The sequence below is a fragment of the Tursiops truncatus genome, chromosome 3 (genome assembly GCF_011762595.2).
Source record: "Tursiops truncatus isolate mTurTru1 chromosome 3, mTurTru1.mat.Y, whole genome shotgun sequence".
Classification (NCBI taxonomy): Eukaryota; Metazoa; Chordata; class Mammalia; order Artiodactyla; family Delphinidae; genus Tursiops; species Tursiops truncatus.
This window is the reverse complement of record NC_047036.1, coordinates 29,363,156-29,391,063: the sequence shown is the minus strand read 5'-3', so window position 1 is coordinate 29,391,063 and position 27,908 is coordinate 29,363,156. Positions and strand designations below refer to the sequence as shown.

The following is a 27,908-nucleotide window of genomic DNA, read 5'->3' as shown; positions in this document are numbered from 1 at the left end:
AGGGAGCTCAGTTCGGTGCTCCGTGATGACCTAGATGGGTGGGATGGGGGGTGGGGGGGGAGGTCCAAGAGGGAGGGGATATATGTGTACATATAGCTGATTCACTTCACTGTACAGCAGAAACTAACACAACATTGTAAAGCAATTATACTCCAATTAAAAAAAAAATAGAGCAGAAATCAATGAAGTTGAAAACAGGATAACAATAAAATCAGTAAAACCAAAAACTGAGTGTATGAAAAGATCAATAAAACTGATGAAACCCTAGCCGGGCTGACAAAGGAAATAGAGAGTTGCTTACCCATATACCAAAAAGAACAATGGAAATTTGAAATTAAAAACACAACACCATTTACATTCATCCTAGCTAATACAATAAGACAAGAAAAGGAAATAAAAGATATACAGGTTTGGAAGGAAGAAATAAAACCATATTTGTTTGCAGATGATATGATCATCTATGTAGCAAACTAAAAGAATTGACCAAAAAAAAAAACTTCCTGGAATAAGTCATTATAGCAAGTTTGCAGGATATAAGATTAATATGCAAAAGTGAATCACTCTCCCTTTTACCAACAATGGAGAAGTAGAATTTGAAATTAAAAATACCATTTACATTAGCACCCCCCAAAATGAAATACTTAGGTATAAATCTAATAAAATATATCTAAGATCTATGTGAAGAAAACCACAAACCTCTGTTGAAAGAAATCAAAGAATAAATGGAGAGAGATTCCATGTTCATGGATGGGAAGACCCAATATTACTGGGATGTCAGTTCTTCCCAAGTTGATCTATAGATTCAATGCAATTCCAGTTAAAGCCCCAATAAGTTATTTTGTGGATATTGACAAACTGATTCTAAAGTTTATATGGAGAGGCAAAAGACCCAGAAGAGCCAACACAATACTGAAGGAGAGCAAAATCGGAGGACTGACACTACCCAACTTCAAGACTTACTATAAATCTACAATTATCAAGACATTGTGGGATTGGTGAAAAAATAGACAAATAGACAAATGGAACAGAACAGAGAGCCCAGAAATACACCCACATAAATATAGTCAATTGTTTGACAAAGGAACAAAGACAATTCAATAGAGAAAGGGTAGTCTTTTTAACAAATGATGCTGGAACACTGGATAACCATGTGTAAAAAAAAAAAGTCTAGACCTTTCACAAAATTTAACTCAAAATGGTTCATGAACCTAAAACTATAACACAAAACTTTTAGAAGGTAACATAGGAGGAAATGTAGGTGAACTTGGGCTTGGCAACCAGTATATATATCACACAAAAATGTGTGTGTATGTGTACCCAGAGACATGTACAAGGATGTTCATTCATTGTGCTACTCACAGTTACTTCAACCATAAATAATTCAATCAACAGAATGAGTTTATTTATTCAACATGATGGATATATGCATGAATAAGTAGAAATGATTAATTACAGCTATGTAACAACACGGATGAAACAGATAATGTAGATCCAAAGGATTCAGATGTGAAAAAATAATATAGTGTGATTCTGTTTATATAAAGTTAAAAAAAGATAAAATTAAATTGTAGACTTAAAAGATGAATGCTTTGTAGTAAAATCATAAAGAAACAAGGAAAGATTACCATACGTGTCATGCTGTTGCTTACCTTTGAGGAGAAAGGGATTAGTGATTGCAATAGCACAAGAGAAGTTTCTGGATTGCTGCCTGTGTTCTCTTTCTTGGGTGGGTGGTTTTACAGGTATTCACCTGGTAATGAATCACTGAATAGTACGTGCTTTTATGTGTGCTTTGCTATATGTACCTTTTATTTCATAATAAACTTAAAAATATAGAGATTTAAATTACATAACTTATACCATATAAGTTGGGAGTGGAGCAAACTGCATTATAGTGTTCTAAGGGAGGAGTAAAGAGGTTGCTTAAGCCAGATTTTCAGTTGAGGATGCATGCTACGATAATCATTAAAAGAACAGAAGTAGGATATAGATACAAATAAAGGAAAAATGGAATGATAAAAATTTCAAATCAAAACAGCAAAGGAACAAAAATAACCCTAAAACTAGACTTTATTGTTTCAAAATGCATACATAGTTGAGAAAACTATAAAGAAAGTCATGTGAGGTGATTTACTATATAAGTCAGTATGCTTCTGATAGGGATGGGACATTCAAAGGTATCACTCAGAGAGGCTCTCAGGTACTATGGGCAATGTTTTTTTCTTATACTTGGGCATTTTTTACAAGCATTTTTCTATTTATACTTATTTACTATACATTTATATTTTATGCACTTTTCTGAATATGTCTATATTTCAAAATGTAAAACGTTTCTAAAAAGAAAAATCAGTTTCTGTAAATCACATTAATAGTTGAAAGAGTAAAAGTTCTATTTTTTAAAAAACAATTTTTTTCTGATGAAGAATGGATATCTGCACGCATATGTATAGACATGTATATGTATAAATAAGAACCCCAAACTACTGCAAAACGGTCTTGAGAAAGAAGAACAGAGATGGAGGAATCACACTCCCTGACTTCAGACTTTGCTACAAAGATACATAATCAAAACAGTATGGTACTGGCACAAAAAGAGATACCTAGATCAATGGAAAAGAATAGAGACCCCAGAAATAAACCCATATACTTATAGTCAATCTATGACAAAGGAGGCAAGAATATACAACAGTCTCTTCAATAAGTGGTGCTAGGAAAACTGGACAGCTACGTGTAAAAGAATGAAATTAGAATATTCTCTAACACCATATACAAAAATAAACTCAAGAGGTATTAAAGACCTAAATGTAAGACTGGAAACCATAAAACTCCTAGAAGAAATCATAGGGAGAACACTCTGACATAAATTGTAGCAATATTTTTTTGGATCTGTCTCCTAAAGCAAAGGAAATAAAAGCAAAAATAAACAAATGGGACCTAATTAAACTTAAAAGCTTATGCACAGCAAAGGAAACCATAAGCAAAACAAAAAGACAACCTACAGATTGGGAGAAAATATTTGCAAATGATACTACTGACAAGGGATTAATTTCCAAAATATACAAGCAGCTCATATAACTCAACATCAAAAAAACAAACAACCCAATTTAAAAAATGGGCAGGGACTTCCCTGGTGGTGCAGTGGATAAGAATCCGCCTGCCAATGCAGGGGACACGGGTTCAATCCCTGGTCCAGGAAGATCCCACATGCTGTGGAGCAACTAAGCCTGTGAACCACAACTACTGAGCTCTAGAGCTAGAGCCCGCGAACCACAAGTACTGAAGCCCGCACACCTAGAGCCCACGCTCCTCAATAAGAGAAGCCACAGCAATGAGAAGCCCATGCACCGCAACAAAGAATAGCCCCTGCTCGCCGCAACTAGAGAAAGCCCATGTGCAGCAATGAAGACCCAGTGCAGCCAAAATAAATAAATTAATTAATTAATTTTTTTTTAAATGGGCAGAAGACCTGAATAGACATTTTCCCAAAGAAGGTATATAGATGGCCAACAGGCACATGAAAAGATGTTCAACATCACTAATCATCAGGGAAATGCAAATCAAAATCACTATGAGCTATCACCTCATGCCTGTCAGAATGGCTAGGATGTGGAGAAAAGGGAGCTCTTGTACACTGTTGGTGGGGATGTAAATTGATGCAGCCACTGTGGAAAGCAGTATGGAGGTTTCTCAGAAAACTAAAAATAGAGCTACCACATGGCCCAACAGTTTTACTCCTGGGTATATATCCAAAAAAACACAAAAACACTAATTTGAAAAGATACATGCACCCCAATTTTCATAGCAGCATTATTTACAATTCCCAAGATATGGAACCAAACCTGAGTGTCCATCAACAGATGAATGGATAAAGATGATGTGGTATATATACATACAATGGAATACCAGTCAGCCATTAAGAAGAATGAAATTTTGCCATTTGCAATGATATGGATGGACTTGGAGGGTATTATGCTAAGTGAAATAAGTCAAAGATAAGTACTGTATGATATCACTTATATTTGGAATCTAAAAAATACAACAAACTAGTGAATATAACAGCAAAAACAACAAAAACAGACTCACAGATATAAAGAACAAACTAGTCGTTACCAGTGGGGAAAGGGAAAGGGGGAGGGGCAATATAAGGGTATGGAATGAAGAGGTACACACTATTATGTATAAAATAAGCTACAAGGATATATTGTACAATAGAGAGAATATAGCCAGTATTTTATGATAACTATAAATGGAGTATAACCTTAACAAATTGTGGATCACTATGTTGTACACCTGTAACATATTGTACATCAACTGTATTTCAATTAAAAAATAATAAATGAAAAAAGACAACAATGAAAATATAAGCATTCTTTTCTGATAAAGGATGCATATCTACATGCATATATATAGACATATATATGTATAAACATGAATGCAAAACTACTGCAACTGTCATCTTAATGCTATAATCTTTACCTTTAAGACCCAGAGCAAGCCACTTCTATTCAGCATTGTATGTTCCATAATCATAAGAAGAGAGAAATAAAAGGCCTAAGAATGAAAAAAGAAGAAACAAACTTTTATTTACTCTGACATGATTATGTATGTGGAAGATCCAAAAATACACAAATTATTAGTATTGAAAGCGGCATCTCTTAAGGTGGTGTTTGGAGCCTCTGAACCCTGGTTAAGTCACAGACCTCCAGTAAACCCAAACCTCAGTCTCATATTTGTTTTAAAAAAGGGGGAGTGGTGAGTGGATGGCTTATAATACAGTGCTTATCAGTGTGGCTGTGAGGATTATAATCAAATAATGTACTTGGAAGTCTCCGGCAAAATGTTACCCCACAGTAGATAATTCATTTATTAAGAAACACCAATCATCTGTGTGGTTAAGCTCTTCCTCTTCCTTCAGGCTCTTATCTGGAAGTCATTTCTGAGGGAACATCCCTGCTTAATTTTTTCTTCCTAGCACTTAACTTAGCACTATCTAACGTAATATGTGCTATTTCTCATCTCTCTTCTCAGACATAAGCTCCAAGAGGAATTATTTTTGTTTGCAGAACCACCTGTGCCTGACCCATAATAAATGCTCAATAAATTTGTGTTGAATCAGTAGATAGATGGGTTAATTTACACAGTCACCATCCTGCCCTGATCTGAGCCACTGCATTATAGTAGGTAATGGGGAGTATTTCCTAGGATACTAAATGGGAGGGGCCTTGGGACACCTTTTAAACCTCACCACCTGTCAGTCTCTTCCCTGTGGAGAGAGGGGAGGGTTGGAGATTAGATGTGTGACTATTAGAATTAGTAAGAAGGGTAATGGAGCGCACAAAATTTGGGAGAGAGATCCAGAAAAGGAGACGTGGGATACTGAAGGCAGACTCCGGGTATCCTGAGTTGGCATTCTGGGCCAGTGCTGCTCAAAGTGTCACTTGTCCACCTTGAAGAGGAACTTTTCTTTTCTCTACATAAAGACTTGCTTTTTGTAGAGACTCTCCAGCCCTGGATTTCTAGGCAGGATTTCTCAAAACTATCCCACGTGTTTTTAACTGTTTTTTGTTTTGTTTTGTTTTTTTGGCGGTACGCGGGCCTCCCACCGCCGAGGCCTCTCCCACCGCGGAGCACAGGCTCCGGACGCGCAGGCCCAGCGGCCACGGCTCACGGGCCCAGCCGTTCCGCGGCACGCGGGATCCCCCCGGACCGGGTCATGAACCCGCGCCCCCCGCATCGGCAGGCGGACTCCCAACCACTGCGCCACCAGGGAAGACCCTTAACTTTTTTTTTAAGCATAATGAAAGTCTCCCAACTGATTTACATGAAATAAGTAGTAGCATACAGACAGAATCACTATACTAACTGCTAATTAGATTGTGACTACACTTTCATAATGCCTAGTTCTTTCCTTTGAAACCCTTAACATACTGATTATTGTTTAATCTGTTATTTTTAATGATTTGCTCAACATCTCTTTCCCAGTCAAACTGTAAGCTCCATGAGGACAAAGGTCATGTTTGCCTTGCTTACTACCAGGTCCACAGAATGTATCATAGTGTACAGCACATAGTAGGCAAATGGTAAACATTGACTGCACTATCTAAAGATTGAGATTTATAGACATATTAGACCAAAGTATAAATCACATCTTTCTTGACTAGGATTTTGCAGTTAATGAAACCTTTGCTACTGTTCCAGGTATAACTTGGAAAATTATTCTCATTCAGTCACTGAATTCAAGAAGACTCCTTACACTATCTCTTTCTGGCCTTAGGCTAACTGTCTGCTTTGAACTTTGAAAGCATACTTATGTCTGGGTCCCATTTCAGAATGTCTTATGTAAATGATTTATGGTGAAGTCCAGGCATAGATGTAATTGTAAAGGCCCCCAGGAATTACAGCCCACAAAGTAGAGACTCTACCCTCCACAAGCCATGTCTCTATCTTCCCCAACATCTCTTACCCGAGAGCACAGGGCAGGGCTGTCTCCTCAGGGTTTTCTCTAAGTGTCGGGCCTTCTCTTTAGCAAAAGTGGTCATAGTTGATTGCTGATCATTCAGTTCATCAGTTGACTGCCTGATTCCTGGGCTTGGGAAGTGAGAATCTCACTTTTCAGCCAATTTGCTGCGTCCTGAGATCATAAGTGTAGAACCCCTTAGGTCGGGCATTTGTCAAATGCTCTATAAACTAGCAAATGTTTAAACATTATTAAAAGAAAAGAAAATGAAGCCCCAATAAAGTAAAACCTCAAGTAAAAGCTGACACAGAATATTAATCCTCAGCAGGATTTTCAGAATCTGCATCACAGAAGAGGCCCTTAGGGATGAAGAAAAATATCAAGTCCTCATTCACTGCCTCTTAAACAGGAGCCCCAGGCAACAGTGACTTTTCTGAAGGATTTGCTGCCAATGGAATGTGAAGATGTCTGTTGGCCCAATAGTTGAAAGCAAGAGACTGGCAGATGTCACTGGCACACAGCTTTTAGAGTCGTTTATCAAATTAAAAAAAAAAAAATTGCTGTTCCTTCAGTTGTGTTCATGAGACCGTGTAACGTCTCCCAGAGCAGGAAGACCATTAAATTGATGGGTACAGTTTAGATGAGGGAAAGAAGGAAGAAAGCAGGAACACTCTAAGCACCAGAGAGAATTGTAGCAAAGACAAAAACAAGGAAATGGGTAAATGCGGGTTTATCACTTAAGGAAATTGCTGAATAGTTCTCCTACCTTTGGCCATGTACACATCCTTACCAACATTTGGTGTTGTCAGTCTTTTTAATTTTAACCATTCTGGTGAGGGTGAAATGGTACCTCTAGTTTCAGTTTTCATTTCCTTCATCTCCAATGATGTTAAACATTTTTCAGGTGTTAATAGCTGTTTTTATATCTTCCTTTTTGAAATGTCTGTTCATCTTTAGCCCCCTCCCTTTTTTTTTTTTTTTTTTGAGTTCTCTCTCTCAGATCCTACTCAGGTCCACACACTCAGCTCCAGAAACCTCTATCAAAGAGGAAGTCATGTCAGTCCACCTCTTTGCTTCCCCTTTGCCGTATAAAACAAAAACAAACCAACAAAACAAACAAAATAGCCCAGTTTTTAGTTAGGTTGTTTGTCTTTTTATTATAGTTTTGTAGAAGTTCTTTTTATGTTATGGATAGAGATCTTCCATGGATTGCCTGTTTTTTTCCTTACTAGTCTTTTGATGAACAGAAGCATTTATGTTTGATGAACCCTGGTTTATCAATTTTTTTGTTTATTACTTAAGAAATCTTTGCTATCTCCAGATCAGAAGGGTATTCGCCTATGCTTTCTTTTTCTATAGGTTTTATAGTTTTATATTTTACATTTAGGCCCATGATCCATCTTGAATTAAAGTTTGTGCATAGATGTTTTAGGGGATTATGATCTTTTTAAAAATATAAATATTTAGTTCTTTTGTCTTCAGAGCAGCTTGCTGGGATTGTGTGTGTGTGTGTGTGTGTGTGTGTGTGTGTGTGTGTGTGTGTGTGTTGGATTTATAGACCAGTTTTGGGAGAATAGAGATTGTAACAGTTTTGAGCTTTCAGAGCCATTAACATTGTACATCTTTTGATTTTGGTAATGCTTTGTAGAGTGTAGAGATCATGGACTTTTTTTTTTTTTTTTTGGCTAGATTTAATCTTAGGCATGTAAAGTTTTTTATATTTCAATTTCCATTAGTTTTTGCTATTAGATAGAAATACAACTGATTTCTATATATAAACCTTGAGTCCTGCAATTTTGATGAACTGACTTATTCTATTGTGACTTTTTGTAGCTTCCATGAGGGTTTTCTGTGTACACAATAGTGTCTCTGACAATATCAATTTTCTTCTTCCTTCCCGATTATTTAATTAATTCATTCATTTATTTACGAACTGGCTAGAGTTTCTACCATGTTGTTGAATAAAAATAGTAAGAACAGGCATTTCTGCTTTGTTCCTATCTTAGATGGAAGAAGTTCAATGTTTCACAATTAAGTATGATTATAGACCAAGATTTTAAAAAATATATGCCTTTTATCACATTGAAGAAATTACTTTCTATTGCTAGTTATGCTGAGAGTTTCTATCATAAAAGGGTATTGAGTTTTGTCAAGAAAACAAAGATTTTTTTCTGCATCTATTGAGATAATATGGTACTTCATTTTTACTCTATTACTGTGGTGAGTTATGATTCATTTTGTTGATGGTTTCCTTTGCTATGCAAAAGACTGTAAGTTTGATTAGGTTTATTTTTGCTTTTGTTACTTTTCTTTGGGTGTCAAATCCAAAAAAATCATCACCAAGACCTATGTCAAGGAGCTTACTGCCTATGTTTTCTTCTAGGAATTTTCTTGTTTTTGGTCATTGAGGTCTTTTTCTGCCTGTTTCAGAGTTGCACTAAAACCCCGCACCGAAGCCAGTCTTGTTTTGAGGATAGAAAATGCAAAGATGACTTCTGGGGTTTGCATGCCCTGTCCTTCCCAGGGTTAACATTACAAGGCGGCAGAATTACAAGATGGCCTCAACTTGTACCCAGGGAGACTGTGGAAAGATCCCTAGGCCTATTTTATGAGGCTCATTCAGGATTAGAGCCTCAGCTTTAGAGGTCCGGTCCTCCGGGTGAAGACTTGGACTTCAGAGTTAGGACTCTAGCACCTCTTCATGAATAAATTACCTCCTTTTAAAAGGCTATCAGTGCTATAATCCAGGAATGGTAGGTCAAGTTCCCTTGGGGATTTGCTTAGGGAGGTCTTGAGTTTGCTACACTAGCAGAGATTTTAAGCAGGTACCTGGGGAAGTGGAGCGTGGATACAGCAGTATGAAGTATTAGAGCGGTTAGGTGGAGTACCGTAAGTTTGGGGAAGGGTCCATAAAACTGAGATGGGTCCAAGTCACCTGGAGGTAGAGTTGTCATCCACGTGATTTATAAACGTCTCTACCATTCCTGGTTCAGAGTTATCTCCCAGGCAGGGAGGGCGGAGATTATGTGAACAGCACTGGATCAGCTGACTAACCCCTCCTTTCTGCTGCCAAGGTTAGGGAGGGTGAGGAGAGACTGTCTAATGGTTTCCTCACAGAGGGAGGAGGGGCCCAAGGGCGAGAGGGGACAAACAGAACGGAAGACAGACAGAACCACTCTCTTATTTCTCCCCAAGCCCTCAGCCAGCACCTTTCCTTCACTGCCTGCGCATCAGGTCCCCTGTGCGGGGGCGGGGCAGGGGTCTCGGCCCCGCAGCTTCTACAGGAGCAAGGATGGCGGGGCAGCAGGCGCTGCTTCTAGTCGGATTCCTACTGCCTAGCCTCCTCCTCTCAGAGGCTGCCAAAATCCTAACTCTGTCCCTGGTGGGTAAGTGTTTGGCCAAAGATCCAGAGACAGGCAAACGGCGCTTGGTGAGAGACTCGTGTGTTTTTCCGGTCTGGAGCAGGTTTGTTACCCTGGCCGGCGGATGAAAAGGGGGCAGCCATTTGTGCGTGTAGGAACGGGGCCGGGGCCAGAAGTTTGAGATCCAGCCCAGTGCAGGAGGCCCCAGGCCGCCTCCTCCAGGGCGCGGGCTGGACGTTCAGAGGCTCACCCTAAACTTCTGGAGGGCGCACAGCAGTTGCCGGTAAAGACTGGGGCTAACTAGCGGTTTGCAGTTCTCGGAGGCCAAGGAAAGGTGCTTCTAGGGGCAGCAGTAATAATTTTCTGAGGGTGCCCAGGAGCCAAGGTGGAGCAGGGAAGATACTACAGTGACAATTAGGAGAGTGGAGTGTTTCACCCCGAGGAATATATCAGGATACAGGGATAATCTTAGGGTGGAGTTTCCCCAAGACTTTATTTTAACCCATAGTGGGCTCTCTTAGATCACTTTTACATCACTGAGAATCAGGGGATCTTAGAGTTGCAAGGAACCGTAAATCATCAAATTAAGTCCCCACTAGGTTTTCCTGAGCAGGAAATGAAAGGTCAGGGAAGTGAGGTGCTGATGGCAGGAGCATACGGGACCTCCCTAATGGAACATACCAAATATTTACTCAGGATTTCCCACCCCCAAGATCATCCTCTCCAAGCTTCCACTGTCACCCACTTTCCAGTGGGGAGTTTAAAAAATCACTTTATCTCTTTTTTTTTTTTTTTTTTTGGCCTCACTATACGGCATTCGGAACTTCCCCAACCAGGGGTGGAACCCCGCTGCAGTGGAAGGGCGGAGTCTTAACCACTAGACCACCAGGGAAGTCCTAAAATCTTTTTTTCCTGCTGACTGTTTGTGGTAATAATGCAAGAGAGCTTCCTCACCCCCTAAAAGTACACTGTTCCCCAGCCTCAGGCTCTGAGACGGAGCTGGTGCGCTTTGTGAGGGGCTGGACACCCAGAAGGCACTGGGGTCCCCAAGACCCTCCATGAATGGATGAATGTGTAGTTGCCCTTCATCCTGCCCTTTCTCCCGGGTCTTGGGATTAAAATGTGGGCCAGAAGTGTGGGGAATTTGTACTTTATAATTTCCTGTTACGTCAGGCTGTACAATTCTGTGTATAAAAAAATTAAGGGTTTCCCTGGTGGCGCAGTGGTTGAGAGTCCGCCTGCCGATTCAAGGGACACGGGTTCGCGCCCCAGTCCGGGAAGATCCCACATGCCGCGGAGCGGCTGGGCCCGTGAGCCATGGCCGCTGAGCCTGTGCGTCCGGAGCCTGTGCTCCGCAACGGGAGAGGCCACAACAGTGAGAGGCTCGCGTACTGCAAAAAAAAAAAAAAAAAAAAAAAAAAAATTAAGAAGTATCTGCACACTTTTTCTCCTGCACCACCCGGAGCAGCTTTGTTACCCTGGCGGGCGGACGAAGAGGGAGGAGCCATTTGTGCGGGTCGGTGGGGGGCAGGGTAGGTACTCCATCCCTCTAACCCCAGTCTCCAAACCCTTGCCATTTGCCATTAATTTCTCTCCTGATTTAGCTTTCTCTGCTGCTGAGACCCTTAGATTCAAGCAAAGGGCCTGTGTTGGTGCGGGTTCGAAGAGGAGACCTTAGTGAGATGGAGCCCCTCTCCCAAGGATTGAGCCTGTTTTTCCTTAGGATCCCAGGATTGTCCTCAGATAGACGATGTCCCAGCCACTCATGCATATAGGATCCTGCAGGCCCATCCCATGGACCCCACAGTTATCCTGCAAGTCTATCCCCAAGTCTTAATGGATGTGAAACATTCAGGCCCCAACTGAGAAACTTCCTGCCAAATAAATATATTTGAACTGAAAGCATTTTGGCTCCAACTGATAGCTCCACGTCCTTCTGCTGCAATGGTTGCTTCTTGGACTCTTATTCAAGCACCCATATTTCTGGTTCCTACTCTTGCATACTTTCCAAAGAGAAGGATCCCAGAAATAGCTCTGATTGCTTGTCCATTAGGACCCCTTCACACTCACATGCACGGCACCATGCCACAATTTCCACCAGTGCAGTTATTTCTTTAGGACATGGTGTCTCCATAAGTCCCCAGCTGAAATGCAGCATGTACCTTAGGATCAGGAACTCCTTAGGGCCTAAGTCCCAAGAAGCTTATCACACTGACATGGAGGCCAGAGTTCCAAGAGGAAATCTTTGATGGAGGTTTGCCACTTGTCAAGGAGCTGGGCCAGCAGGCTCTGGGTGAGTGGGCTAGGGCTTACTCAGAATGAGATGGAGAGACTGACTGATGACGCTCATTTCCTCTACTCCCTGGCAACTTTCTGCTTCCCTACCCCTCCTCTCCTGGATTTGTCAGCCCATCAATCTTAGAATCTCTACTCTCATCATTACAAAAATGAAGTTGTGCACTGTTCCTAGGTGGAAGCCATTTTCTACTGGTGAATCAGGTCTCTCAGATTCTTCAAGATCATGGTTGTAATGTCACCATGCTTCTCCAGAGAGGAAATTTATTGCCACCAGGTGTCTTCCCCACTAATTCTTGATTGGGTGTATTCCAGGCAAGGAACAGCAATAGCAATGCCTTTTGCATAGAGGGTCTTTTCAAAGAGTTTCTTCAAATGTAACTGGACTGAAAGAATGAAAAGGGTGAGTGTGTGCATGTGTGTGTTTGTGTGTGTGTCTATGTAAGGTGTAGGAAAACTTCCTGGCTCTTTCCACCAGGACTCCATGCTCTGTAGTTCTATGTTCTCCTCCTGTACCTGACTTCCAGTCCATCTCAAGCAACCCTCCACACATTATCACAGACCATTTTGGTAATGCTACTTTATAACTTGGCTTGAAAACCTGTTGAACAGGTGTGTTATCCATGTATAAGATTTCTAATAGGTAAGGATCACTTTTTTCTATGGCATAGATGACTTCTCCTCTTATGGTATCTGAAATTTAAGGAAGTTTTCTCAGGAGGTCCCTTATTTACGCAACTAAGATCAGAATCTACCATTGAGATGATCTTGTTTTCTTGAAAATTAGTGACTGCCCGTGAGTTTGTGCAACTGATGTAGGAAGTGCCTAAATCCAAAGAGTTTAGCTAGAATGAGCTCCTAAATCTTAGCAACTCCTCTCTATTGACAGAAAAGGAAACAGCAGCCCTAAGAACTTGAACAATTTACTCAGGGTCGCACGGCAGGTTAATAAGTGTGTTGGGTGGGTTTAGGACTTTAAGCTCTGGATTGCTCATTCTGAAGTGTTGCTCAGGCTTTGATTTAAGAAAAAAAATGCAGTATTAAGCGGACTCTTTGAAGAATAAAATTGTGAGAAATTATAAAACTTTGAAGGTGACTTCAGGCTTTGTAATTGTTCAGATTGTTTTAAAATAATTCTTTTTCTGTCGAAATTTCTTTCACGTTTTTTATCGTGAAAAAATATACATTACATGAAATTGACCACTGTAACCATTTTTGTATAGAGGTTAGTGACTTTAAGTACATTCACACGGTTGTGCAACTATCTCTGCCATCCACCTCCAGCACTTTTTTATCATTACAAACTGGAACTCTGTACCCATTAAAAATAACTGCTCATTACCCATTGCCCCAGCCCCTGGTAAACACTATTCTACATTACTTCTCTAGTAATTTGACTATTCTGGATACCTTATACAGGTGCAATCATACAATATTTGTCTTTTGTATCTTGCACATTTCACTCAGCATAATATCTTTTAGGCTCATTCATGTTGGAGTATGTATCAGCATTTTCTTCCTTTTTAAGGCTGAATAACATTTTATTGAATGTATATACCATATTTTATTTGTCTGTTCATTTGTTGATGGACATTTCTATTGTTTCCACCTTTTGGATATGTTAGTAATGCTGCCATGAAGATTGGTGTACAAATATCTGTTTGAGTCTCTACTTAAAACCATTCTAATCACCTTCTAGATTAAGTTCTATATGCTTCACTGAGCATCTTTTATATGCGTATCCTTTTGCACTTTCCTTGATAGCAGATCTGATGAAATAGCTGTAGTGTATTAAGATCTAATTTTTAAAATTGTAATTTAATCTAATGAAAATTTTAAATTAATTTAAATTAACATTTTAGATTAAAAACTACATTTGGCATGAACTTTGAGAAACTACTGAACTTCTACCCCTTTAACAAATGTATGTACATCAAAATCTATAAACAATTCAGGGAGTTTTTAGGTCCATTCAGTCTTATTCTTAGGTTCCAGCTTTAAGTGTCTAGGGTTTCTTTCAATATTCCCTAATCATGGGCATTCCTGAGGCTTTGAAACAGCATATTCATTCTTTTTTTTTTTTTTTTTTTTGCGGTACGCGGGCCTCTCACTGTTGTGGCCTCTCCCGTTGCGGAGCACAGGCTCCGGATGCACAGGCTCAGCGGTCATGGCTCACGGGCCCCAGCCGCTCCGCGGCATGTGGGATCTTCCCGGACCGGGGCACGAACCGGTGTCCCCTGCATCGGCAGGTGGACCCTCAACCACTGCGCCACCAGGGAAGCCCCAGCATATTCATTCTTTACTTCATTAGAAGAGCTAGGCTAGGTGTCTGCAAATCAGGAAAATACATGATTAGGTTATTATTTCTGACCTGATGCTCATTCCAGTGTATGGAATATTTGAACCGTATATTAACTATTAATTTGAACACACCCATCTTGCTTATTTATTAACAACTTTAGTGAAGAAATAACCTCAGTGGCACTGAAGAAACAAAGATCTCTAATAATCATAAGCTCCAATCATTATGTGGAATCACAATTGGGTTATTGATAGAGGCTGAAAGGATATTGAGGACATGATAGAAAAAGCCTAGATTGCCTTGAACACACTGTTAGTGGAAAGGCACACGTTAAAACTCTGCAAATGAGGACTGCCTCCAAGGGCAATGGCTGCCCTTGCCCTGTTCAGATGCAGGGCTGTGTCTGAGCCGCTTCATTCCCCCGAAGTGCACATTCTCCTCGGCAATAGCAGCCTTCACTCTAGTGGGGACCGCACTGGAGCAGGAGCCTAGTGCAGGCCTGGTGTGCACTGGGCTGGTCCCAGGAAACCGGCCAGATCCACAAGAGTTTCAATCTGCTTCCTCTGCTTTGTTCCTGGGAGTGAGCAGGCGTGTATACACACTCTTCATAAGCGAAGGCTTGGTTTCTTACAGCCCTCTGGTAAGTCCCACTGGTTTTCAAACCAGCTAAGGGGATTCATCGTCCCCGTGTGGGACCCCAGGGCATGATAACTTTTATGGAGAACAAAGAAGAACTCTGAGGATGAAGCAGTAAGCCCAGAGGTTAGAGCTTCAATCTCACAGGGCTGAGTTTCAAATCGCAGAGGATTGTTTCCAGTCCTTAATAAGGAATTTTGACATCCAGATGGGCCAACAATATTAGTTGGCCCATTTGGATGTCAGAATTTCTTATGACCAGTGACTGATGCTTTCCTTCCACTTCATTGCATTTAGATTAATAAAATCAGTAACCAGTGTCTTATACCTGCCCCACTATTGTTTCTTGGAAGCAGAAAACTTGTTTCCTGATTTCATAGGTCCACAGATGGAGAGAAATTTTGCCTCTGGGTTGATCATACCCAGACTCTCACCCATACTTATTAAATTATTTGGATGTTATAATTTGGGACATTTGAGCCAATGATATTTAGATTAGATTTTGAACTATGAGTTGGTAGTGTAAAAGTTTGAGACCTTTTGGGATGTTGAGATGGGGTGAATGCATTTTGCATGTGGGATGTACATGAGTGTTTGAGGTGCAGAGAGCAGAACATAATAATAGGCAGATAATGCCCCCCCCTCACAAAGATATCCATGTTCTAATTCTTGGAACCAGTGAATGTTCTACCTTACAAGGCAAAGGGACTTTGCAGATGTGATTGATATAAGGATCTTGAGATGGGGAGATTATCCTGGATTATCCAGGTGGAGTCAGTGTAATTACAAGAGTTCTTCTAAATGAAAGAAGATAACAGGAGAATAACAGAAGGAATGTGATGGTGGAAGGAAAAGTCAGAGTGACGTGATTGCCAATTGGAAGGAGGCTATAAGCCAAGGAATGCAGGCAGACACTAAAAGCTGGAAGAGGCAAGGAAACGATTGTCCCCTTGAGCCTCCAGAAGGAATGCAGGCCAGCCCATATCTTGCTTTTACTCACATAAGACCCATTTTGGACTTCTGATATCCAGAACTGTAAGATAATAAGCTTGTTTTTTTTTTTTTTTTTTTGCCACTAAGTTTACAGTAAATCTTTGCAGCAACAATAGGAAACCCATGCAGCCATCATAGGTGGTCAGGTCGCTCCAGGAGGCAGGAGAGCAGGTTGCTAAAGGCAATTTTGAGGGGCACTAATTACAGTACCTATTGTATTGTGATTTGGACAGATTCTAGATGTTTTGTTATTTGGGACCGTATCCAAAGGGCTGATTTTCAAGCAATGAGCATACATGGACTTAAGTAAAACATATAAATGAGAAATATGTTGTCTCCAGAATGCAAGAAGAACTAAAAGATGTTGGACCCATTGAAATATTATGGTGTCAATAGTTGTTTCTTGACAATGTCAGTGATAGAAAAACCTTAGACTGACCAAATCTTCCCCAGGAATTTCACTTAGGTACTGGGTCTTGAGCTTTGTGTAGGGACAGTGGCACATCCCTTCATGTGAACTACTTTGAGAACGTTTCTGCCTTGAGTGAGTGTGTGAAATGAATCTCCTTGGAGGAGGATGTCCTTAATGTAATTAATACCTATGCTCCTGGGGAAAGTTGGATGTGGTTAACATTTTGCCAACAAAGATTGTGGCCAATGGTAGACCTGTTGAAATGTCCCATTGGCAACCAGTTAGAGGCATACTGTGCCTCTTCCAAGGTGAAGGCAAACTGCAGTTGAGAGCCTGGTAAAATAGGTACTGAACAGAACATATTAGCCAAATCTATGACTGCCAAGTATTTTTTAGTAGATCCTTGGATAGAGTCAGTCATTTCACTGAGGTTGGATATGGGAGCTGTAATGTGTGGGACCATGCAATGATCTGTTCCCGGTCACTATGCACAATTTGGTTGGACGTCATGACTGATGTAGGCACAAATGCATTAAGAAGAGTATGGAAGGTTTATTACTCAAATAATAAGGACTTTTTGAAAGAAGAGAACAGGTTCCCAAGCCCCTGAAAAATGGCTATCGAGAGTAGGGAGGGATGACTAGCTTGAAATTTTATTGTGGGCAGGGGGTTGGGATGTGGTGAGGGTTCCGCCTCATGGGCCTGACTTGCATGGTTTGAAACTCCCACTTAGGGCCACGGGAGGGAGCATGCAGGCTTTCTTACCAGTTTGCCCAGGTAATGCACAGAAGAGGGAACGAGAGATAGGGCTTGAAGCCTGCTAGCAGTCAAACATCAGCATCAAACATCAAACTCATGGGTAACCGAGGAGAAGCCAAGCTGGTACGTAGAGGTGCAGATTACTATTTTAATTAAGCCATTCAGTACTTTCTACTGAATCACAAACTATTTGGATATATCACTTTAAATAATGAAGTTGAATTTTTCTAAAACAGAAAGAGCAGAGGCTCTGGAATCAACCTTGACAAATTATCTTAAACTAATTAACTTTATTTTTTCAGCAATAAAATGAGACAAGTAGCTATACATTCAATTAAGGCTTTAAACGGAAGTTTCCATAATTTAAACTAAAAAGCATTCCTGAATCACTGTAAGGTTCTCAAGAAATACTTTCATATACAAGATTGAATAAGAAAGCAACCAAATGGAACAAAAACAATTCAAAAGACACAATCGAATGTTGGTATCATCATTCTAATGTTAATCCATGTTGTGTGACACATTTAACATTTAACCCGTTGGTGTTTCTTAGGTTTTACAGAGGAGGAGAAATCATACAAAGTTATTAACTGGTTTCTACCTGAAGACGATAACAAAGAATTTAAGAAGTCTTTTCATTTCTTTATGGAAGAAACTTTTGAGGGCAGGTAATTTTTTAAATTATTTGAACTAAAGAGTCACAGTTTTGGTAATATAAGTGAATGGGTGGATGCTTGGGCTGAGGATGTGATAAAGGGATGGTTGGATGGATGGAGAGGGGGAGGGAGAGAGGGATGAATGATGATGATAGTTGGGTAAACAAGTTATTTCACACCAAATCCTCCATTTCAGCCATCGGAGGCTTTCCCTTGCTCTGTCCTTTCTCTCTTCTACTATAAGCATGAAGGTATTCCTGTAGCAACTGGGAGGTAGTTTCTTCTGGGACTTCCTTGCAACACTTCACTTACAATCTTTGTCTATAATCTCCCCAACACAGAAGCATAGGTACCTCAACCTCTCACTGTTGGTAGGGAAATCAAAGACACCTTTCCATTTATTTTTTTCCTTTCTCCTCACATGTATTTATTAATGGAGAAGACTTTTAAACAATGATTTTGTAGAAGTTGAGCTTCTGGCCATGTAAAGTCCTTTTAAAATGCAATCAACCTCGTGCAAAATAAGACATGAAGCTGACTCCTTTTGCTTCATCTGGAATGGAAAGGAACACATAACTCCTTACTCATAGACATAGAAGTGAAAAGACAGAAATCCATGCCTATCTGGATTAATTACAGAGGACTAGTCCCCTCTTTTCTTCCTGAAAATCTATTTACTAATAACGGTACTGCTTAAATCTATTTCCATAAAACCTCCTTTCCTCACTCAAACTGGAAGACCATAGTCCCTCTGGGATAGGTCTGACCTAACCTACTCATCTGATACTTAGTCTGTATCATCTTGCGACGTTAGTTATACATTTTAAGTATATGCTTTGTCTATTCTCCCCCAATTTCATATTTTTGAGGACAGATATAGGTAACCATGCATTCTTGATACTTTTCTATTTGTTAGCTTAACTTTATGATTAGCAAATTATATTTTAGGAATTTTTACAGCATTACTGAAGTTATCCAAAAGTTTTAGTAACCACTCCTTTGTTATGTGAAATCTTTCAAACACAGCAGGGGATGATTTGAGACAATCACTTTCATTGCGAGACTTGAAGTTAACCCTGAAGATCAGGCAGAGATATGTATATTGCTAATGACTTCTCAGCCTCTGTACAATCTCTACCTGGGGCACAATGGTGCAATGGTGGACAATTATAACTATGCCAGGGTACCGATTCTCTTGGTCCTCCATGCAGCCAGGAGGCCTCTGATGTCTCGAGCCCTTGCACTTATTACCTCTAGTATCTTAGAGTGCAGATGGATATCCTATTTCCCCATATGTTGTACAAACAGGAAACAGGGTCATAATCTATATAGGCAGTGATGGGAAAGCGTTGCAAGAAGATAGGTTCCTGGAATAATCCCATAAGCAATGTCTTAATTACATGTCAGAAAGCTTTGCCATTATCTTCTCTGTATACCTTAGCCTGCACTGAAGTGGAAAGGCTAATCATATGTTTCAGAACCAGGTTTCTTTTCCCTTTGTTTAACCTCTGGGCTAGCTGAGATTTTGTTCTAATATGATCAAATAATCCCTTGGGTGAGGAAATCTGTCATATGTGAATACACAGTAATTTTTAAAAAAATAGCCTATATGGTCAGTATTTATGGGATTGTGTCATCAAGTGACTTGCACTGTTTTGCTAAGTAAACAAGAAAACCACTCATAAAATTTCAGTATGTAAGTGAAGTTTAAGGAAAGTGTCGCAGAATTTATCAAGTAGAAAGAGATCTGTGAGGTCTGCTGTGGTCAAAGAAGCCTCCCAGAGCAGAAGCCCCATTGAGGGCAGTTCATTTTCAGTTAACATAATGCATCTGTGCCCATGGATTTCAGGAATGGAGAGTTCAAAGATATATCTTCTAAGAACTGGCATAGAGAGTGCTGGGGATTTGGAGCAGTGAGGAAAGGGAGGGGGGACGAAGGGAACACTCTCAAGAGCAGAACATCTGCCCAGAGTGACTAAGGTACATACTTATGGACAGTGTAGGATAGGATGGCTGCTGTTGGGTGTGGTCTTACCTACCTGGAATATTTTCTTTGTATCCCAAGATTCTTTTTTTTTAATTGACGTGTAGTTGATGTACAGTGTTTGAGGTATTCAGCAAAGTGATTCAGTTCAGTTATACATATGTGGGACTCGAGGGACATTGTTCCAGCTAATGATTAAGAACTCTCCAGACAATAGGGGCTTCTTAGACAATGGGTGAATTTCCAGGATGTCCGGCCCCCTTCCGAGAAGGAGGGAGATAACAAAATGTAAAAAAGGTGTCTGTCAAAGACCAATCAGGCAGCTGGGGAGAAGGAGGGAGATAACAAAATGTAAAAAAGGTGTCTGTCAAAGACCAATCAGGCAGCTGGGGACAAGTTCCCTCTCTGGTCCGAGCCTAAGCCGGGACCAATCAGCAGGAGAACACAACCAAATCTATAATTTACATACGGGGAAGTGGGAACCTATAAAACTGACATATTCGCGCCCGAAAGGGTTCCTTCTTCGACCTCCTGCGTGAGGACCAAGGAACCCCGGTGCACCGGCCTTCAATAAACCTCTTGCGTTTTGCATCGACTTCCGACTCTTGTTGTTTCCTGGGCGAGTCGAAACTCCTAGGAGACCGCGCAGGTCTAACATTTGGGGGCTCGTCCGGGATTCCACTCGCCCCGGACCACAAGAACATCGCGAGTTGGAGGTACCAGGTAAGCTCGAGCTTGATTGTCTGTTTGTCCCTTGTTCTTTGTGGGCCATTATCGGAGGAAAGCCGTAAGAATCGGCTTATTATGGAATCTGTATCGGACCTCTGGCTAGGCAGACGTGCTAATAGCCGGCGTCCATGAGCCCTAGGGGACGCCCTGGTGGCTCATCTGGAAGGAGAGGCAAACTCTGTCTCCCCTTCACTCGGTTTCGGCAGTTCCCTTGGTGATAACTGCCATCTGAAGAAGTTTCGGTTTTGAAGCGAGCTCGCGGTGGCCCATACGTATATGTGTTTCGTGGAGTTTTAACTGTTTCTGTATTGTGGTCTATTCTTCTTCTCTGACGGACGACAATGGGACAAACTATGACGACTCCTCTTTCCCTTACCCTAAGCTATTGGACCGAAGTTCGGGCCAGAGCCCATAATTTTTCGGTAGAGGTAAAGAAAGGAAAGCGGCAGACTTTGTGTGCCTCTGAATGGCCAACATTTCAGATAGGATGGCCCCCCGAAGGATCCTTTTTATTAGACAAGATTAAGCTGCTGAAGTCTAAGATATTTAATATAGATCCCCACGGACATCCAGACCAAGTACCATATGTCTTGGTCTGGGAAGATTTAATTCTCTCCCCACCTCCGTGGGTCCGGCCCTTTGTTTCCTCAACAGGTACGTCCGCGCATACATCAGCAGCGTCGGAGATATTAGCCTTAAAGAAAAACCCCAACACGGAGAAGCTACACGACGCCCCGGATCTACCGAAGGCGATTTATCCTGACCCGCAGTCCGATTTGCTTCTTTTGGATTCCCCACCCCCTTATCCTCCGGCCCCGAATCCCCTACCACCTAGAGGACCCCCAGCTCCACTGCCCTCGGCACCAAGGGAACCATCCATGATGGAAGAAGAAAGGGGTCCCTCAGTGGGCACTAGGAGCCGGAGGGCAATCTCCCCGGACTCCACTGCCCTACCTCTTAGAGAATATGGCCCCCCCGATGGCCAAGGGAATAGACCTCTCCAATATTGGCCCTTTTCCTCTGCAGATCTTTATAATTGAAAAATGCATAACCCAACTTTTTCCGAAAATCCACAGGCCCTTACCGCTTTAATAGAATCTCTTGTTTTCTCCCACCAGCCCACATGGGATGATTGTCAGCAGCTGCTCCAGACTCTCCTAACGACTGAGGAGAGGCAACGGGTTCTTTTAGAAGCCAGAAAAAAAATGTATTAGGCGCCAATGGGCAACCTACCCAGCTGCCTAACGAGATTGATGCTGGTTTCCCACTCGTCAGGCCAAACTGGGATTTCAATGCCCCGGAAGGTAGGGAGCGCCTGAAAATGTATCGCCAGGCTCTGGTGGCGGGTCTCCATGGAGCGGCCAGACGGCCCACTAATTTGGCTAAGGTAAGGGAAGTAACTCAGGGGCCCCAGGAATCGCCAACTGTGTTCCTGGAACGTTTAATGGAAGCCTTTAGACGCTTTACCCCTTATGATCCAACTTCGGAGGGACATAGGGCTACTATAGCAATGGCTTTCATAAATCAAGCGGCCCCTGATATTAAGAAGAAATTACAGAGGCTAGATGGCTTGCAGGGATTTTCGCTTCAGGAGTTAGTAAAAGAGGCAGATAAAGTATGTAACAAAAGAGAAACAGAGGAAGAGAAGGAAGAAAGAAAGCAGAAAGAGCAGGAAGCCCGTGAAATAAGACGGGATAAGAGACAGGAGAGGAATTTAAGTAAGATACTGGCCACTGTGGTTGGAGGAAGAAATATAGGGGATAGAAATAGGCAGGAAGGGCGAACGGCAGACAGAAGGCGGCCATTAGACAAGGACCAATGTGCCTACTGTAAAGAAAAAGGACATTGGGCGAGAGAATGCCCTAAGAAAAAGAATGGAGGAAGGCCAACCAAAAACAAAATCTTAACATTGGAAGAAGAAGACTAGGAAAGTCAGGGCTCGAACCCTCTCCCCGAGCCCCGGGTAACTCTTAAAGTGGAGGGGGAACCTGTTCAATTTTTGGTAGATACCGGAGCCCAGCACTCCGTCCTTCTCCACTCAAAAGGTCCTATCTCAGCTAAAAGGTCATGGGTACAAGGAGCCACTGGGAATAAACAATATTCATGGACCACACGAAGGACAGTAGATCTTGGGATTGGACGAGTAACCCATTCATTTTTGATTATTCCGGAATGCCCCTATCCTTTGCTGGGAAGAGATTTACTCTCCAAAGTAGGGGCTCAAATCCACTTTCAGCCAGAAGGTCCCACCATAACTGATAATAAGGGAAGGTTACTTCAGATATTGACTATGAAATTAGAAGATGAATATAAATTATACGAGCAGCCTTCATCCTCACGAGTTAATGTTACTGATTGGGTAACTCGGTTCCCTCAAGCCTGGGCAGAAACTGCCGGAATGGGGATGGCCAAAAATCGGCCCCCGGTGCTAGTGGAACTCAAGGCAACTGCCACCCCAATAACGGTCCGTCAATACCTCATGAGTAGAGAAGCCAAAGACGGTATCCGTCCCCATATACAGAGGCTACTAGACTTGGGCATCTTAATAAGATGTCAATCAGCATGGAACACCCCTCTCCTGCCGGTAAAGAAACCAGGAACAAATGATTATCGGCCGGTGCAGGATCTACGAGAGGTAAACAAACGGGTGGCAGACCTCCACCCCACAGTTCCAAACCCTTACAACCTCCTGAGCACTCTTCCACCTCAACATACGTGGTATACTGTTTTGGACCTTAAAGATGCTTTTTTCTGTTTAAGACTCTCTCCCCTGAGCCAACCCTACTTTGCCTTCGAATGGAAAGATCCAACATCGGGAATGTCTGGTCAGCTGACATGGACACGGCTACCTCAGGGATTTAAGAACTCCCCGACCATCTTTGATGAAGCCCTCCATCAGGATTTGGCATTATATAGAGAATCAAATCCCCAGGTAACATTACTCCAATACGTTGATGATATTTTATTAGCTGCTGAGACCCAAGAAGATTGTATCAAGGGTACTGAAAAACTGTTAACGGAACTTGGAACCCTGGGATATAGAGCCTCAGCCAAGAAAGCACAAATATGCCAACAACAGGTTAGTTACCTGGGGTATCTATTAAAAGGGGGGCAAAGATGGCTCACGGAGAGCAGAAAGGATACGGTGGCCCAAATTCCGGCTCCCAAAAACGCCAGGCAGGTTAGAGAATTTTTGGGGACGGCCGGATTCTGTAGACTATGGATTCCAGGGTTTGCTGAGCTGGCAGCCCCATTGTACCCCCTAGCCAAAAACAGCACTCCTTTCGTTTGGGGCGATAAGGAACAACGGGCTTTTGACCAAATCAAACGAGCTTTACTTTCAGCTCCAGCCCTAGGACTGCCAGATGTAACCAAACCTTTTCATTTATATGTGGCCGAAAATAAGGGCATTGCAAAAGGAGTATTGACTCAGAAATTGGGTCCCTGGAATCGCCCAGTTGTTTATTTGTCAAAAAAATTGGACCCTGTGGCATCAGGATGGCCCACCTGTTTAAAGATAATCGCTGCAGTGGCCGTTCTAGTCAAAGATGCTGACAAACTAACTTTAGGACAAAATCTAACGATAACAGCTCCTCATGCCCTGGAAAATGTAGTCCGTCAACCACCGGATAGGTGGCTAACTAATGCCAGGATGACCCATTACCAAACCCTGTTGCTAAACTCAGATCGCATCAAGTTTGCTCCAGCCACAGGACTCAATCCAGCCACCTTGCTACCTGATCCTGACTTGGAAGGCTCCACCATCATACATGATTGTCAGGAAGTACTAGCCGCAGCACATGGCAGTAGGCCAGATCTGATGGACCTGCCCCTCCCTGATGCTGATTTCACCTGGTTCACGGATGGGAGCAGTTTCCTGGAGGAAGGTAAGCGTCGAACTGGGGCAGCCGTGGTAGACGGAAAACAAGTCATATGGGCAGCGGCACTACCACAAGGGACCTCAGCCCAACGAGCTGAATTAATTGCCCTGACGAGGGCATTAGAGATGGCAGAGAATAAAAAAGTAAACATCTACACAGACAGTAGATATGCGTTTGCTACCGCTCATATCCACGGTGCCATTTACCAACAGAGGGCTACTAACTTCAGGTGGCAAAGAAATTAAAAACAAAGACGAAATCGTGGCTTTGTTGACTGCACTCATGCTTCCTACTAAAGTCAGTATCATCCACTGCCCTGGACATCAAAAAGGAAATACCCCAATAATTAGGGGAAATAATATGGCTGACCAAGTGGCCCGAGAAATAGCATCGGGAGAAGTCATTTTAGGACTGTCAGATAAAGTTCCTGAAAAACCAGGCCGCGATGAAGAAATCATCCCGGCCACAACAAAAGGAACTTTGTCCCCTCAGCAAGCAGAATCCATGTTACAACAGATGCACAGATGGACACATTTGGGGACTAAAAAGATGGTAGCCTTGTTACAAAAAGCCGGGTACGAAACCCCTGGAATGACAAAATTAGCTGAACAAATTGTGCAGGAATGCGTCCCATGTCAACAGGTAAATGCTCACAAAGGGAAACTTGAAACTGGAAAGAGACTCAGGGGGGACCGCCCAGGAACTTACTGGGAAGTCGACTTTACCGAAGTGCGTCCTGGAAGGTACGGTAATAAATACCTTTTAGTTTTTGTAGACACTTTTTCAGGATGGATAGAGGCTTTCCCAACAAAGAAAGAAACAGCTGCTGTAGTAGCCAAGAAGATTTTAGAAGAAATTTTTCCTCGATTTGGAGCATCAAAGGTAATAGGGTCTGATAATGGTCCAGCCTTCGTCGCCCAGGTAAGTCAGGATGTGGCCAGATATTTGGGGACTGATTGGAAATTACATTGTGCCTATAGACCCCAAAGTTTAGGTCAGGTAGAAAGAATGAATAGGACTCTAAAAGAGACCCTAACTAAATTGTCCTTGGAGACTGGCGGTACCGATTGGACGGTGCTCCTTCCTTTGGCCCTATTCCGGGTTAGAAATACACCTTCCTGATACCATCTTACTCCTTTTGAAATATTATATGGTGCCCCGCCTCCCCTCCTCACTTTAGGAAAAGAAATAAAACCTGATTGTCAAAATAACACTGACTTATATGCTAGGCTACTGGGACTCCAATTGGTCCAGAAAGAAATATGGTCCCAACTGGCCAAGGCCTACCAACCGGGAACACCGGGAGAAACTCATCCTTTCCAAGTCGGAGACTCCGTATACGTCCGTCGGCATCGAACCCAGACGTTGGAACCTCGATGGAAAGGACCATACACCGTCCTCCTCACCACCCCAACGGCCATAAAAGTGGACGGCATCGCTGCCTGGATCCATGCTTCACATGTGAAGGCTGCACCAGCGACGGCATCATCAGGATGGCGGGCCCAAAGAACCGACAACCCGCTCAAACTCAAGCTTCTACGAACCTAAGACTTATAATTTTGGTTTTACTGCCTTTACTGACTGTAAGTGATTTTAGCCCTCACCTCCCCCAACGTTTAACTTGGCAGGTAATTTCTCAGACTGGAGATGTAACCTGGTCCATTAGTCATACTGCACCCCCCTGGACCTGGTGGCCAGATCTTTTTCCTGATGTTTGTAAATTGGCTATAGGAGCACCTTATTGGGATACAGAAGATTCTCATGATATGAACACTGCCCCTTCCAAAGTTTCGGAAACTGATTGGTTTGGGCCGGGTTGCAAAAATGCAGGCAAAAGAATGATGCTTGGTATCCTCACTTTCTACGTATGCCCCGGGTTCCACCGCCCTTGATCTCTGAATTATAAATGTGGTGGAACTGAAAACTTTTACTGCAAAAGCTGGGGATGTGAAACTACCGGGGATACTAATTGGAAACCCACCTCAACTTGGGATTTTATTACTGTAACGGCTAATTATTCTCATAATGAGGATACCGGACACCGGAGTAAATGTTCAGGATGGTGTCATCCCCTTAAAATTTCCTTTAGTAATCCCGGAAAAAGAGATAAAAAATGGATAAATGGTCATTCTTGGGGCGTTAGATTTTACGTGAGGGGATATGATTTAGGAATATTAATGACCCTTAAGCTAAAGATTGAGACTCCTGCTCCTATATCAATAGGCCCAAATCCCATACTTGGCCCCCCTTTGCTTCCCCCGGCCCCTTCAACTACGTCAACAAAGAATGAGACTAATGAAACCTGGATCCAAAGAACCCACAGTTAAGCCTGGGACTCCTCAGGATAGGATGCTTTCTTTGGTGCAGGCAGCCTTTACGGTTCCCAATGCTACAAACCCAGAGGCTACAAAATCATGTTGGCTTTGCTATGCTGCCCCTCCCCCTTATTATGATGCTATAAGATATAGCTCCAACTATACTAATTCTACCTCCTCAGACCAATGTCGATGGAAGCAAGAAGGGAACAGTAAATTAACCCTGTCCTCGGTTTTTGGAAATGGTACTTGTATAGGAACACCTCCCCAGTCCCATAGACACCTTTGTCATGATTTTAGCCTCCCTTCAGGCTCAGGATATCTTGTACCTCCTCAAGATGGATGGTGGACATGTAACACGGGGCTCACCCCTTGTGTCTCTTTAGAGGTTCTTAATACTTCAGCTGACTTTTGTGTGTTAGTGCAATTAGTCCCTAGACTTATCTACCATTCAGACTCATCCTTTTTAGATGAATATGTAGAAAAAACAAAAAACAAAAGAGAACCTGTAACCCTCACATTGGCTGTCCTTCTAGGACTAGGAATATCTGCCGGGATAGGAACAGGAACCACAGCCCTCATACAACAACCCCAGTATTATGCAAGTTTAAGACAGGCTGTAGACATCGACCTTCGAGCATTAGAAAGTTCCATAACTCAACTAAAGGAATCACTCACCTCACTTTCAGAAATGGTGTTGCAGCCTAGATTTGCTGTTTCTTAAGGAAGGGGGATTATGCGCCGCTCTAAAAGAATAATGTTGCTTTTATATTGAGCATTCAGGAACCATTACCAAAACCATGGATAAACTAAGGGAACGCTTAGATAAAAGGCAAAGGGAGAGAGAGAACGAAAAAGGATGGTTTCAATCATGGTTTGATAAGTCCCCCTGGTTTACCACCTTAATCTCTACTCTGTTGGGACCTCTTATTGTTTTATTGTTGATTTTAACTTTTGGACCATGTGTTCTAAATCGCTTGATAGCATTTATTAGAGAACGTATCAGTACTGTACAAGTTCTAATGTTAAGACAACAGTACCAAAGTTTACGAACAGAAGGTTGAGATTCCATGATTGGAATCAATAGTCACAAGAAAAAGGGGGGAATGTGGGACTCGAGGGACATT

The 27,908-nt window shown here is 42.1% G+C and overlaps 1 protein-coding gene across 1 annotated transcript in view; it reads left to right on the top strand.

The window, feature by feature from the left end:
- The first annotated feature begins 105 nt into the window (after positions 1–105).
- UGT3A2 (UDP glycosyltransferase family 3 member A2) overlaps positions 106–27,908 on the top strand; it is a 38,439-nt gene continuing 10,636 nt past the window's right edge. Inside the window, 3 exon segments of the mRNA XM_073801846.1 lie at positions 106–9,843; positions 12,290–12,391; positions 17,770–17,884. Coding sequence (XP_073657947.1) covers positions 9,750–9,843; positions 12,290–12,391; positions 17,770–17,884 — 311 coding nt within the window. The 5' untranslated portion in view covers positions 106–9,749.